The sequence below is a fragment of the Corapipo altera genome, unplaced genomic scaffold, assembly GCF_003945725.1.
Source record: "Corapipo altera isolate COAL_440 unplaced genomic scaffold, ASM394572v1 110, whole genome shotgun sequence".
Taxonomy (NCBI): domain Eukaryota; kingdom Metazoa; phylum Chordata; class Aves; order Passeriformes; family Pipridae; genus Corapipo; species Corapipo altera.
In genome coordinates, this window is record NW_020884960.1 from 1193491 (window position 1) to 1209156 (window position 15666).

Consider the following 15666-nt stretch of genomic DNA (forward strand, 5'->3'; position numbering starts at 1 on the left):
CAAAAGATGCTGTTTTTCTTTCCTTCATGTTTGTCATCTTGTGATAGATGGAGAGGGAAGAGACCAGTGTAGTCCCCAAGAGGGGCCCCCTGCAAGCACATGCCACAGAGGTCTGGGGGAAGGGATTTTGTCCTTTTTTTAGTAATACTTTGTGGTTGAGGTTTTTCATTTTAGTAGACTGTTCTTTACCACCTTTCCTCTCTTGAGCCTTCTATCAGCACTGCTGAATTTGCTGTGCCCGCTGCCACATCTCAGTGCTGCCAAGCCCTCTGTGTGCTCTCAGCAGCTCAAGCAGAACAGAGACGCTCCCCAGACAGGTGGACGCTGTGCTCACACCTTGCTGCCCATTCCCTCTGTCTCCATGCCCATCCCACCCCTCACTCACTGCCCCACCACTTGCTGCTGCTCTTCCAGCTCTCTAAAGCTCAAAGCTGCCTTCTCTAAACATTGGCCTTTGACTCCCCGAGGTGACACAGGGGGTCAATCCCACCCCCGCAGGGAAATGGCAGCTGCTGCCGTGGGGGAGTCACTGCTGCCTTCGGCCATCCCTGAAGCCTCCTGGGGAAGCTCCTCTGCCTGTGCTCTTGTTCCCATGTTGGTTTTCAGCTGCCCAGCCCAGCACTGGCTCTCCTTTCTCCCTTGCCTGACAAGGATAGCAGGCAGCACTTGCCTCACAGCTCCAGACCCTTCCTGAGCTCTTGGAATCCTAGCAGAAAGGAAGATGGGCTCTCTTCAGGGAAGGTGATAGCCAAATTATCCTTTCACACACTGGAGAGCTCTGCAAAGGATGGACATGTTCCCCTGGGGACCGTGAGACCAGCCCGGGGCTGAATGCTGCATTTTGGAAGTGTCCTCTGAGCCACTGCAGCCGTGCTGAGGTTTGCTGGAACTCCTCAAGGCAGCAAGACAGAAAGGGCTGAGCATGGCAGAGGGCCAAGGCCTGAAGAAGACAGTCTGGCTGGGAGTGGAGCCTGTGTGCTGCTCTGCAGCATTTTGGCACACTGCTGGTCAGGGCTGTGAGTGGGCTCTGCCATCCCATCCCCGCTGTCCAAGTGGACCAGCTGCTTTCCTCCTCTTCCTCTGGTTCTCCCAGCATCAGGGACATGTTTGAGAGTGCTGTTTCCGAGGTTCTCCTTGTGATAACAGTGCAACTTAAAATCCTCCATATAGAAATCCACCTTCCCTAGGAACATCCTATCCCCCAGAAGAGGAAGGTGAGGGTCTCTTCTGTGTGGGCAGCAGGTTGTGCTGCTCATTCCTTCCTGGCCCACCTTTCCCACAGCTCAGTATCCTGGGCTGGGAGGGAGTGAGGGCTTGGTCTTACAGTGCCAGGAAGATGTGTTGGAAAAGGGTGTGACGAGAAGGCGGCTGTGACAGTACCTCTGCCTCTTAGTCTGGTTTGCCTTATCATGGGCTCATGTTTCTCGGGGCATAACATAAGTAGTGCCAGTATTAAGTTCTTCATAACCAGGCAAGAAACGCTATCAGAATCCTTAATACAGGTTTGTTTCCTTCTTGTGCCACCAGGCTTGGGGTAGGGTGTGCAAACACCCTGTGGTCTGCACGTGTCTGCAGCGCTGTCCTCAGAACTGTGCAGGCCTGGGTTTGGGTGGGTCACACCCCTGCCCGCTGTGTGGGCACTGGAGATGGGGCAGCGGCGCCGCCGAAATCCCAACATCCCTGTCCACTCACCTCTGGCACAGCACCAGGAAAACCACTGCTAGAAAGGGCAGAGCTGAGGTGTGGGGTCTTTTCTCCAGGCTTCTGGGAGGGAAAAAGCAAACAATGGAGCTCTGGAGCCTGAGAAGAGCTGCCAGATATGCTGGGCCTGCTGGAGCTGGGTGCGGGCTGGGAAAACCAGCGCCAGGTTGGGGTGTTTATGTTGGAGCTACTTGAAAGCATTCCTTACAGGGAACAGTCTCAGGGGACTCTCAGGGTCTGCTGCTGGTGGCTGAAGAGCCCAGCTGAGAGACTGTGTTGGGATACTTCTCCACCACTGGCTTTGCTTTCTGTCAGGGCTTTCACTGTTCAGAAGGACAAGGCTGAACCTTTCTCCATGCTGGGAAGTCAGGAAGTCTCTGTTCTCTGCTTTGTCTTTTCAGCAGCCTGGGGATGAGGTTGAAGGAAGCTGTATCCAGACATGGCCCCAAGAGATTGTTCATGGCTGTGGAAATGATTCTTTCAAAAAAGTCTTGTCCTCTCTATGATGGTGCCTCTTTCCTCTCATCTCTGGCAGCCAAAGAGGCTGGAAATGGCACAGTGTGTCCAAGATGAGACTGACAGGCAAGGTGGGGTACAGCACATGTGTAGAAGTTTCCCTTTTCCGTCACATTTATTTACAAACCTCCTGGTCAGTGTGGTGGCCCTCAGTGACACACAAGTGGCACAGCTTCCCTGTCTCCTCTGACTCCACTCCGATGCTCCCCCACTGGATATCTCAGCAGAACCCTGCAAGGACACTACTGTGGCACAAGTGGTCTGAGTCCTGAATGCAAAGCTCCTGGGTGCAGTACCCTCTCCTTGAAGTCAAAATGGGCAGACAGAAGGCATTGGGGTGCCCTGGGGAGGTACCAATACCCACTGGGTGCCTGGATTGGTCTTCACGTCTCGAATCGCAGCCAGGGAGGAGCGGTGGCACAGTGGACTTGCTTGCTTTCTGTTCCTTGCCTCTGGCTGCACCTTTGCCCCTCGTCCTGCATGAGCTGCAACAGGTCCCAGGGCTGTTGTCCTACAGCCCTCCTGGAGCCAAGCCCCCTTGATGCCTGGCCCCTGGCCCCAGCATGGGGCACGTGGGTGCTTTGCCTCTTGCCAGTACCCATGACAGAAGAGCTGTCACAGTCCCAGGTGTTTGTGCTGTTCCTTGAGAAGGGCAGTGTCAGAGGGTACCCTGGGCGCTGGGCTCTGCTGGCTCCAGGGCTCTGCGGTGCTCCAGGGCAGGCTTGGTCCCAGTGTGCAGTTTGCCCTTGGCCTGAAGGAGGGAACGTGTTGGGGCGTGGACTGCAAGTGCCAAAATCCTGCTGCTTGTGGCAGAACTGCTTACTCACCACCTGCTGTGGCTGACTGTCCAGCTGTCTTGCTGTCCTGCCAGCTGGGCTTGGGGCAGCTGCAGGGACAGCCCTGTGCCAGCACAGAGTTCCTGCCGCTCTCCACCACCTTCCACCCATGTGGCCAAGTCTGTGCTGAGGCCACGTCCTCCCATCTTGGGCCCAAGACAAGGGACAACTTCCTCCCAGCCTGATGAAGCGACTCTGGGCAGTGAGGAGCTGTCGTGCTTTGGTGTACCTGTTGCCCTTCGGCTGGCACGGGGTCACAGGTAGACAGCTTGCCTCTGTGGGAGGCCATGAGCACGGCATCCCCTTTTCTTTTTCAGATCAAATCCCTCATCGCTCATCTGAGGGCTAAAATCTGGGCTTTGCTCTATTTCATAGAGCAGGGGCAGAGGTTGTTGCCGGTTGGGATCCCATGGGACCCTAAAGTCATAATGCCATGCTGGAGCAGGAGCCTGTCTCTGGTGGCCAGGCTGATGTGTTGTGCAGATGCCCAGCCCCACACCTGAGCAAGGACGGTTGAGATGTGCCAGGGCTGCTGTGTGGGTGTGAACTGGGACAGGAGATGGTGCCAGTTCCTGCTGTGCGGGCAGGGAGAGGCTCCTCCCTGTGGCTCAGAGCTGAACAAGGGGGTGGCACAGCTTCAGGCAGAGGTGCTGCTGCTCTGGGTCACCGGGGGTTGGTGGGCACTGGAGCAGCCACTGCCACTGCCAGGCAGTACCAGCACACGATGAGCCTGCACAGGGTGACAGGTATGGCCATACCAGGGGTGGGTCTGCCAAGCCTTGGCCAAGTGGATGTCTCAGCTGCTCAGAGGTGGTTGGACATGCAGTGCTGCAAGTCAGGGAGAGGAAAAACCTCAGGAAGTGGGATGTGGGGTCCAGAGCCTTCCCACAGAGCACAGGTTTGTTTTCCAGCCCTGCCATAGCTGGAGTTTTGCAAGGCAGGGGGTCACACCTGCAGCTCAGGGCTACGGCCCTGCTACCCTGTGACCCAACAACTGCACAGTGCTGTTCCAGGCACAGTGCTGCTCTGGCTGTAAGGTTGAGCTACAGTCCCTCCCAGTCTCTCACTCTTGGCCTGCCTGCTGAGTCAGGAGCCCGTGGGTGGCTCTGTCCTGCTTCCTGTTTGACAGTCTGTCTTCTGTGCTGCTGGTACAGCCGTGGGGGTGTCAAAAATACTCACTTGAAAGCCTACCGAGTGTGGCTGCTCTGGTTCTTCCTGTTAGTCCAGGAGCTCTTCGAGGAACAGCCAGGTCTTCAGCAGTGCTTGTGTTTGGGGTTGGGGCTTGGCCACACACAGGACAGACGCCCTGGTGCAAGCACCAGGCCCTGTGTCCCGCGGGAAGGGATGCCTGGTGGGTTTTGGGGCTGCATGTCCTCACAAATGCCACCCCATCCTGCTGTCAACACCTTTAGAATAAAACCCTTTGTGCCTTAGTGGGAGATGCTCAGGAGGTCCCAGAGCAAGGGGGACTCCAGGGTGCGAAGCAGAGGGTGGCAGCCCTTTCTCAGCCTTCTCTGCTTACCTGGGTAGTTGCACAAGAGAGCTGTATGGGCTCTGCTGTGGGAAGGGAGCCAGCCTTTCAAAGGGGAGGTGCAGCCAGAGGGTGGTGAGGCCTTTGGACCCTGGCCAGGGGTCAGCACTGCGCCTGTGGCAGGGCAGTGCCAGCCGCACCCGCACCTCTCCCGGTGCCGCTGTGCCAGGGCGGGATTTGCGGTGACACGGTGCCATCGGAGAGCATGGATTGCCAAAACCATGGTAAGCGGTGGATGGGGAAGGGGCACACCACCCCCTTAAGAGGGCAATGACTGGGAGCAGATGTGGGACATTGGGTGTAGGGTAGACAATGTGGGACAAGTACCTGGGGTGGAGCAGGTGAAATAGGACATCCACACAGATGCACTGGTGGGATGGCCATGGGGGGAGGACAGGCACAGCATCTGAGGGAAGCTGTGCTGGGACCAAGCCAGGTGAAAGGGCTATGGAGAGCAGGAGAAAGGGGCAAGGGGGTTGGGGTGTCTGGGTACCTTGGGGCTTGGCAGGGCAGGCACAGGAGGGCCTCACATCGTTGGGAAGCAGCTCTGGATGTGCCGCAGAGGTGGGTCTGTCTGCCAGCACAGGGCCCACAGAGGACAGTGTGGAGAGGGGAGCAAGCTCAAGGTTCAAACAGAGCAAAATGGCTGTGAAGGTGTGAGGGGACATCTCCTGCCACAGACAGGACATGTGCAGTGTGCCCTCAGGCGATACCCAGTGATGGCTGGTTGCAGATATGTGGAGGTAGGGAACGAAATGGGGCCAGGTTCAAGGAGACCTTCCTGAGGACTGTCGTGCCTTGGAAAACCTGGAAGCTCGGGCTGGTTTAGCAGCTTTTCCCTTCTCCTCAGAGCTCACAAACACAGACTGGCTGTGGCTGTGCCCTGACAGCACGTTGTTGTTCTGCTGCAGAAAGTGCCCTTGGAACTGGGGTGTCGCAGTGGGCATGTTGGGTTGTGATCCTGAGTACCACCACGGGTCAGAGGAGGGTTTCACAGCCATGAGAGCTGAGCAGGACCAGTTGGTTTGGCCAAGGGAACCAGATCTAGTGCATCAGGATTGGGAGAAGGCTTGGCATGTTGTGTGGGGCTGTAACACGTCCTGTGAGCTGAGGATGGCTGCCCCCATTCACTTCCCATAGACCTCATAGGTTTTTCTGCAAAATAAACATGCATTTGGAAACCTAAATCAACAAAATAGCGTGGTCTGGAAGGACTGTCATCATAATTGGATAATCCAAAGGCAGATACTTGGGATTACTTTCCAATTTAATGCTTGAGTGGTCCAGAAGAAGTTGCTAATCTCCAGCTGGTTGTTCTGGGTGCCATACTGGCTGCTGAGTTTAAAAGTGTAGGTTGTGTCCTATCTCAGTGCTGCTGATACCAGACAGATTATAATATCATGAACTCATTTCATCTCGTTCTGCTGTTCACGACTCAGAAATTTATCATGTGTGTAACAATGATGTTCTGTTTCAGGAAGGGGGATCTCCAGGAAAAAATAACATGCTGATGTAACTGGTTGGGGAATCTTCAGGCACTTTGAGAGGAACTATGTGGTATTTGTGTAGATGTAGAGGGTACTCCAGTTAATACCATCCTTCAGTAATCGCTTGTATTTGTATCTTTCTTCTTTTAGGGAGACTCCTACCCAGTGGCAGCCTCTGCCAGGCACGAAAGCAGCCATGTTGGTCAAAGTGAACAGTTTGAGGCAGATACAGAGCTTTTCAAACAGTTCACTTCAGCTGCAGAGCGCTCCAGAGCCCAACAGCCCAAAATCTCTTCCAAAACCAGCTATATATGCTCAGCCTCAAACCAGGTCCCAGAGCCCTGGAGCGACGAAGCAAACAGGAGACACAAAGCAGTCTATGCAGATCAAAAAGACAGAGAACGGTGGGTTTTGCCTGGTGCTGATGAATGGCCCAACTTCTCAAACACCTCCCAGGAGCCGGACAGGAACCCCTCAGCCTGCATCCCCCAAGTATGCCTCCCCTGCACCCATATACGATGAGCCATCGCTAGAGTCACCAATTTACGATGAGCCACCAGTCGATATGGACACAGAAAGCATTGCTGTGAGTGGCATGTCTCCACCAAGGTCACCAAGCAATAGCTTAAAAAAGCAGCTGCAACCAACCAAATTATTGCAGCATCCCAGTATGCAACAGCAGCAAGCTGCAAAGAAGCATGCAAGAAATCCCTCTTCCACTGAATACAGCCCAGCTGGCAGGGAATACATAAAACATATGGTCAATGTTGACCAATCTGCCAAACTCTCCCACTCTTCTGCAACAGCTGATGCCTCCACTAAACTGCCTGGTCAGCTTGCTTCAAAGGACAGTTTCAAGCAGTCTTGGAGGATCTTGGAAGCCAACGTCCTCAAGAACATGGAACTCCACCACAGTCGTCAGAACAGCCTGCAGACTCAGGAGTACCCAACTGGTATAAGCCACCAGGATTCTGGTTATTCGACCGGCCCTTCTCCAAGCTTGAGAAAGAGGAAAGGAAGGAGGCAAGGAACAGGTCAAGTAAGACCTGGCTCTGTGGGCAGCAGCAGTGAGCTCACAGCTCTGAACGATAAAGTGATCGCTGAGATGCGCGCAGTGGTGGGCAGGTCAGCAGCTTGCAGGGGAAGCAAAGCCAGCCTGGATGCTGAGAGCCTGGAGAGTGGCGTCCCAGCAGAGAGCAGCAAGGTCAGGTTTCAGTCTGACCACTTGAAAAAATGCATCAGCCGGAGCTCCAGGGACGACGTCTCGGCCAGCAACAGGTCTCTGTACAGGCAGGGCCTGGAGATGAGGGAGGGCTTTCCCAGCGATGCAGCTGCTCTGCAGGACACAATGAGGCAGAAGAGGACTTTTGAGAAAATAGATTCTTTAGAAAAGAACGTGACCAGCCAGACAAGCTTGGCTTCGTCGGATGCCACACGCCTCTCCTCACAGGTACCGCGCGGCGGGGAATCGGGGGCCTTGGCTGGGCTGTCGTGGTGCAGAAGTGCTCCCGAGAGGGGGTTGGTTCAAAACATGTCTGGGCCTGCAAAATAGGAAACAGGTCACAAAGCTTCACAGCTTTGCAGGTGGAGACCTCATTTCAGACCAGTGGTGTGAGAGGAAGAGGAGTTGCGGGGACTAAGGGCTCATGCCCAGCATGCCCTCAGCACTGCTCTGTTGTTTGGGTAAATCTGCTGCCCCATCAATTTATTGTCACTCGTGTCTTTGTTGGGAGCCCTTGCTCCTCGTATGTCCTTCCTTTGCTGGGATGATCTGAGTCAGTGGGGTGCAGGACACGGGCGTCAGGATTTACATGGCCATGAGGCAGCAATTCCTCTTTCTCTCTTCTTTTTCTGATGGTTCCTCATATGCTGTTCTCCTTCCCGATTCCTGAGCATCAAATAGAAACATTTAGAAAACCAGTGTTAATTATTTTAAAGCCCATTAGTGTGCCTGCACAAGGGGAGTAGTTTTTCTCTATGACACAGCACTTCCTCAGAATTTAGTTTGCCAAGTACCTTGCTGTCACCTGAAATCTCTTGGAAAACTGATGTCATGTTCCTGCATTTCCCATTTTTCAGGCACAGAGCCAGATCAAGTTTATACAATCTACTGTTAATAGTTCAGGAATTTCATTTCACAGCCTCTTTAGACTTGGTGGAAAACTGCTCTCTGGTCTTCCAGCTGTGTTACACCTCATTGCATTGACAGGGAGAGCTGAGACTTGATGTCTTGATTATCCACAAGAGATGGTGGTTTGGGGATATGCTGTTGGCCTTGAAAATGAAGAAGAATAGTTCATGTGTCGTAATATGGGGAAGGAGAATACAGTGGAAGATGTAAGGAGATGAATGTTGTGGTAAAGGCAAAGAGTCAGTAAATAAAGAAATATTCACAGAAATACTCAGAAATGTGAGAGTCCAAGTAAGGAGAGGAGGAAGTTGCAGAGAACATGGCAGCAAAATTGCTGCCTTAGCTGAAAATGGCAGTGAGTGGTTTGAGTCATCAGCAATGTCCTGTGCTGGGCCTGTGAGATGGAGAGGAGAATGAGGAGACAAGGACTCTCATTATCTGAGGAGTGTGGGCAGAGGTTCTGAGACAGGCTGAGCACAGATGGCTGTGTGCTGCCAGTACAAAGATAACAGCTGGGGAGCTGTGTGAATGAGATGTGAGAGATAAACTTCAGAGAGAGCAGAGAACCCCGAGCCTGCTGAACCTTGAGAGAGTACGAGGAGGTGGCTCTTCAGAAGGAAGATGCTGAAGGAGCAGGTAAGGTGATAGGAGGAAAACCAGCCCTGGGCAGGGAAGGTGAATTGAAGGAGACTGAGGATGTGGAGATGGCAGAGAACTGCAGGCAGGGATTTTTATACAGTGTGTTGAGTGAATTCAGAGAGGGTGAGGAAGTAGAGGAGTAACTCAAAGGATACAAAGCACAACGATAGAAAAAGGGGAGAATTGATTGTGCCCCCGGCTGGCAATAAGAGGTGGAATGTGATGTGTGCTAATCCCATCATCCACGTGTAGGGACATGTTGGGTGTAAGATAGGGAAGGGTTGAAGCCTCTTTCATGAGTTCAGCAGTTCCGCTGTACGAAGAAGAAAATACTGACTTGCCCTAAACTTCTAAGAACTACTGTGTGGTTTGGGGTTGACTGTAGACCATGACCAGAGCAGAGTGTGGCATGCAAGTTAAAGGTGGTCTGCAAAGAAGGAAAATACATGTTTGATTTCACTATTTCCACTTCAAAACCAAAATTTACTGCATGTGTTTTTTGTCTTCCTTTAAAAAGCAAAAAGCTCTAGATTATCTTGTTTGGCTTTTTCCGCTTGCTAGCGATCTCCTTGGAGAACACAGAGTGAAATGGAGACTCTTTAGCTCTTGCCTACTACATGTGGAAATTTCAAGTCTAACAAAAAAGTCCATTTCCTAAAACAATTTTTTGGGTGCTTGAGTTCAATATGTGTCCCAGGCTGCCACTTTCATTCAAAACTAAGAACTCTGGATGGGCAAAAGAAGTATTTTTTCTCTCACGTAATCATTACTCATGTTTTCTTGGGACCAGTACTACCAAAGCTCTGTAGTTATCTGTAGTGATTGCTGGGAAAGAAGGATGGCCTGCATGTAAAAAGTACAGACAGAGTCTGGGAGGAAGGAAGGTCTCTGTCTGTGCTGCTGATCTCTGTGAACCTGTGATCAGTGGACTTGTCCCTGGAGTAGATGAGTTTGATCACTGCAGTCTGTGGGTGGGAGCAGCTATCCCCACTTCTCTGAGAAGAGAATTTCTCTGAGAACTCAGTACTGTGAGCAATTCTGATTTAATTTGGGGAAGGTTGTGCCAATGGGGAGCGTGTTGCAGAGGTGTCCCTGAGTCCTGTGCAGCAGGATTTGCAGAAGCCCCGATCTGTAGCCACAGCTGGTGCCTTTCCTGTAGCTGCTGAGGAGCTGGGCCAGTTTGGCAGGAGGCCGTGGTGGGTCTGTGGGATCTGGCAGCACTGGAGATGGCAGCTGACTCACACAGGTACCTGATTTCCTTCACCAACTCAAACATGATCTATCCGACCTGGGTGACAGCCTTGCCATCAAAATACCCGTGCCCATTCTCCTGTGTGCCTCTCAGCTGCTCCTGTCCTGTTTGTGTGTCTCATTAGTCTTTCCAGTAGGAAGGTCATGGTGTAATTGAGATACGTGATTTCAACACCTCTAGTGCAGAGACTGTCCAGGCACAGGCAGCTCCGGACGGTTGCTGGCTGTGTTGATTTGGTTTTGTTTGGTTGGGGGTTTTTTGCTAGAACTTGGAAAAATAGTGAAGGTAGGAACCAGGTATGGGATTGTAGGGGCCACAATGGATAAGGCTGAGAAGGAAACTGCTCATATTGCTGTGGCTGGTTAGTCTCTGCTACCTCCTGGTGTCCCCACCTGCCTCCTGGAGCTCCACAGGAACCAAGAGGTGAGGAGTGGGGAGATGCTTGGCTCCCCAGTGCTTGGTTGCTGTGGGAGTTGGCCCAGCTCCTGCCTGGGCTGTCCCCATGAGCTCTGGGACAGCTTGGACACTCAGCCCTGTTGCTCCATGTCCCAGCACTTCCCTTTGGGAATGCAGCAATGTGGCTGTGCCAGCCAGGCTCTTGCAGAACTATAGGTGTCAGCCACAGATTCTGCACCAAGTCATGTTTGCACAGACTCAGCACTATGCAGTTCCTGGTAGCTTCATGACTCACCATGGGTAATTTTCCTAGCAGGGTAAGGAGTCACCTAAGCTGCTTTTAACACTTCTGTTCTTCTTCACAGCCTGGGACCATAGAGCTGGACCCCAAGCAGGAGGGCAGTGGCCAGCGCGGGGGCTGCGTGGGATGCCACTTCCCCTACAGCACCCTACGGAAGCCCATCTCCCAGAGCAGCATGGCAGACTGGGCCTCCAAAAACCTGAACATGCACACGCAGGGCATCTTCCGCCGCAGGATCTCCATCTCCAACATGCTGTCCTGGAACGGGGGCTCCATCAAAAAGCCCATGCTCATCACCAGCAACCGCACCATCAAAAAAGAGGCGTGTGAGATGTTCAAGCTGGTGCAGAGCTACATGGGAGACCGCCAGACTCGCCTGGACCGCAACCACGTGGCCTTGGTGACGGTCACCAAGTGCTGGAGCATGCAGGGGCTGCGGGACGAGCTCTACATACAGCTGATCCGGCAGACCACAGACAACATGTGCTACCGGAGCCTGGCGTGGGGCTGGGAACTGATGGCCATCAGTCTGGCCTTTTTCTCCCCATCACCCAAATTTCAGTCTTACCTGGAAGGTTACATTTATCGCCACCTTGACAGTGATGAAAACAGTAAGTGCCTCATGCACCTCCTCTGTACCCAGCAACATCCTGGTAGGTTGTTCCACTCCGGGTTTTAAAAGTACAGGTAGTCCCCAGCCAGTGCTGTGGGATCTGTCAGTGAAAGCACAATTTATTGGGCGAGTTCTTTCTTCCTTAGTGGGATGAAGCTGCCACTACCTCATCCCCTTCCAGTTCTCACTTGTGTCCGACAAAGAAAAGCCAGGCCCAGAGCGTGCTCACCTCATCCATCAGCACTGAAATGAGCTGATTTTGACCCACCAATGGCAGAGTTTCTTTGGGTTCTCTGAAGACATTTATTTCTAATTCAGTAAATGAGTAGTAAAAAAGTACAGTCTGAAGACTTTACTTCTGAGTTCCTTAAAGCTGGGGAAAAAAAAAAAAAGGATGATGTTAATACCTAACTTTTGAAGGGAGCCATTGCCAACACTGGGAACAGGCCTTGGCTTGGCACAGTCAGGGACCCTGAAGAATGCAGGTTTTCGGTGCAATTTCTCTGTCTTTCAAAAGTCTGGGGACCAGCCCAGCAGGTATTCCCCAATTTTAATGTGGAGTAAAAACAACAACAGCGCTCACCATATCCTGTCCAGTCTCAGGCCAGAAACCAGAGCACATATTTCCCCTTGCTCTGTGAGAGCTCCCCCCTGTGTTTGAAGCCCCCCAGGTATGTGGGGTGGGTGCAGCTCTGCCCCAGCACCGCAGCAGAGGTGGGACCGAGGCAAGCAGTGCTGAAATATCAAGCCTTGCCTCCTGGTTTTGTGCTTGTAGCCTTAATGTGGGATTCCTTCACTGAACTGTCGGGTGTGCAGCACTAGTTTGGGTTTTATGAGGATCCTCTGCCCTCGTCACTTCTCCCCAAACCATTCCCTCCAGCTGCGCTTGGCCCGGAGTGCAGGCAGCAAGGAGGAGCACTCTGAGCTGTCTGAGCAAATTGTTCCTTCTGCTGGTATTTAGGCAGCAAGTTTATTTAGGCTTCTCAACTGTTTGGCCATTTGGAGAAGCTGAGTGATGTTCTGGGCCCCTCACTCGGGTGCACTGGGAGCTGGCTGTGCTGCAGGACCTTTCCCCACACTCCTCTCGTGCTGGAGTCAGGCTGGCTGCCACAGCCAGAGGCACTTCCAGGCTTTGGTATTTTAATATATCACATTATTAATCCAGATCCTCTTTTGATTCTTCAGTTGCCCAGCGCATCAAGGAGCTTGTGGATCTGAAAAACAAGAAGAACTCGAAATCCAGGAAAAAGAGGAAACAAAACACAGAGGATGAAGGTAAGGGGAGGCACAGGGAGCCAAGAGGGGGGTCTGCACTGATCTCAGGCAGGCAGGGATTCTGAGCTCTGCTGAAAATCAGACTATTTTTTTAAGTGCACAGACTTGGGAAAAATTCCCTGGTGGGTGGCTGGTCCGTGAGCTTTGACCAGAGCATGGATCAGCAGTGTGGGTGGCAGCTGGGCTGCATGTGGGACACGTGGGAGCCCTTTCAGTCAAACTAGTGTGAGAAAAGGGATTTTAATTTGGATGCAGACCTGGGGCTGTAGTTCAGCTGGTTTGTGAATGCCATGGAGTTTCCATAGCATGTTCCGGTGCTAAAAGCCACATGAGCCAGTGTGTTGAGAAGATCCTGTCTCAGTCATGTAAATGGATTTTGTAAACCACTGCCTAATCTGAGGTCCTTCGGGGAGGATGGTGTACCTGGGGAAGGATACTACCTTCTTCTCTCCAGTATTGGCTTCCCTTTCTGAGCTCTGACAGCCCAGGGCCTGCACTGGAGTCTCTGCTGAGAGAACAAGAGCTCACACATTCCTCCAGACTCAGTTCAACTGCTGATGCAGGATAACACTTTATCTGGCTAAAGTCTTACTGAACAAAAAGTCCATTCAGTATTTTTCTGTATTGCTTTCAGGAAACTTGAGTCAGCCCTGTGAATTCCTATCAGGCAGCAGTTTCTATCAAGTGGCGTTGGTGTTTGTAATCTGTGAGAGCTGGAGTCCAGCTCCTGCATTCCTGAGCCCTACCTGACACCAGCAGGCAGCTGTGCTCCCTGTGGTGGCTTCCCTGTGTCACTGCTGTGTCACTGCTGTGTCACTGCTGTGTCACCCTGTGTCATGAGGCAGCTGCAAGGGAGGTGGCTGGGGAGGGCCCTGGTTGGAGCCCCTGCACTTCAGAGGGTTCACTGTTTCTCTGTCTCTGCTGGGATTTGGAGCAGAGACCTGAAATTGCACAGAAGTATTATATTTCTGGTAGGAATATGTGTTTTTCCTTTCCTGTTCATGCCCAGGAGAGTTCAGCCCATTCTGAGCCTTTGAAAATTCATTTTTCTTATGCTCAGAGGGACTTAAGCATCTTTATGGGACAACTCCATGGAGATTGCTCTGTGCAGGTGATATGGTTTGAAGCTGGCTCCCTGCCAAGTCTCCAAACCTTACCACAAGAAATCGTGTGTGTCCCCCCAAACCTCAAGGAGAAGAGGGAGAAAAACAACCAAGAAAAAAACAAAATGAGAGAGACAGCTAAAGCAATATATATATAAATATATTTACACTTATGTTACATTTATATACAGTTGAAATATATATACAATTTCACAAAGGAAAGGGAAGGGGGAAGGGAAAAAGGAACAAAACCAAAATAAAATATGTATATATCCGGATTAGTAGCCCAATATCTAGCAACTAAAAGAGTTAGCAAAGAAATATCTCACTACTGTCCTTGGGACAACCAAGAGCTGCTCCGGGACGATCGCCGGCAACCTCCGCCTCCCAAGGTCAGCAAGGCCTCACCAGGCCTCGCTCCCCAGCACGGCAGACTCAACAGCAGGGAACCTGCACCTCCAAGCTACTGGAAGGAAAGACAGCGAAGGCCTTTCCTCCTTTCTTCTTATAATCTGGCTTACGTAAAAATCGTAGGGAATACTGGGTAAATCTGGGCCCTTCCTTGGTTACAAACTGGTCACCAAGGAAGGCCTAGACCAAACTACCACAGCAGGGTGTGCTGCCTGTGGGCTGAGCAGGCTGTTCTGTACAATTATATGTCTGTATTGCATGTGCTGGAGGTGTGCTTAGGAAGATAGGGGTAGTTTTTACCTAAGAACAAACAATAAATTTAAAATAAAAAAAGTAGAACACCAGCATTTGGACTCGATGATCTTTGTGGGTCCCTTCCAACTCAGGATATTCTGTTTTGCTTCTATCATATATATTTATAAATATATATAAGTATATGAAATGTTACACAAAAGGCATGCCAGGATAACTTCATAAAGTTTCCAGAATGAAGCACTTGAGAGTCAGCCACGCATGTGTGGGCTCAGCTGGGCTCTGGTGACAGGTCACACACACTGTTCCCTTTCATGGAATCACAGATTCATTAAGGTTGAAAAAGCCCTCTAAGGTCATCGGGTCCAACTGTTCCCCCAGCACTGCCAAGGCCACCACTAACCATGTCCCCAAGTGCCACGTGTTTTTTTAATACTTCCAGGGGTGGAGATTGCACCCCTGCCCTGGGCAGCCTGTTCCAGTGCCTCATTACCCTTGCAGGGAAGAAGTTTTCCCTTATATCCAGTCTGAATCTCCCCCAGCACAGCTTGAGGCTGTTCCTTCCTGTCCTTCCCTGGGCCCTGTGTGCTCTCTGGCACAGGAGGCTGCTCTGGCAGTGGCTGGGATGGATGAGCTGCTCTGCAGGGGCTCAGCAGAGGAGGCAGCAGGGCTGGCAGCTCACTCAAACCAGCTTTTTCACAGGTGACTGAGAACTCTGAGGACTTTTTCTGGGGCCTGACCTCAGAGTTGCACCTGAAGTAAGGGGAAATCCTGCAGGACCACACCAGGTTCTATCTGCTGCTGGCTGGAAAGGTCAGGCTGTTCCCTGAACACCTGGTTCTGTTCCACCAGCCCCATTTGCCAGAAGTGTGAGGGGTGGTGGGATCCCTGAAGCTGCAAGGCTGTTGTGAGGAGCTCATTAGTGGCTCTGAAATGTGAAGATGCTTATGGATGATGTAGCAGCAATTTAGCAGAGAAATCCATAAGGAAATTAAATGTACTGTCTTCAGTCAGAACTGAGTAGTAGATAAGCAGGCATCTATGTAAATCTTTCAGTGGAAAATGGAGTTGAAGCAGTGATTTCACACACACACACACTCCCTTCAGTGCAGAGGCTTATAAACACTTAGGTGAGTAAACATTTACCATCTGACATACACCCAAAGAAAGAATTTTGAAGTTTCCCACACTTACCACTGCAATCTTCATATTCTAGTGTAAT

The 15666-nt window shown here is 51.7% G+C and overlaps 1 protein-coding gene across 2 annotated transcripts in view; it reads left to right on the top strand.

Annotated features, from left to right (window-relative positions):
- LOC113956948 (rho GTPase-activating protein 39-like) overlaps positions 1-15666 on the top strand; it is a 56647-nt gene that overhangs the window by 30576 nt on the left and 10405 nt on the right. For both annotated transcript variants that reach the window (XM_027664024.1, XM_027664025.1), the window contains exons 3-5: positions 6222-7521; positions 10855-11401; positions 12589-12678. In XM_027664024.1, the coding sequence (XP_027519825.1) occupies positions 6222-7521; positions 10855-11401; positions 12589-12678 (1937 nt within the window). The remainder of the gene's footprint in view (positions 1-6221; positions 7522-10854; positions 11402-12588; positions 12679-15666) is intronic.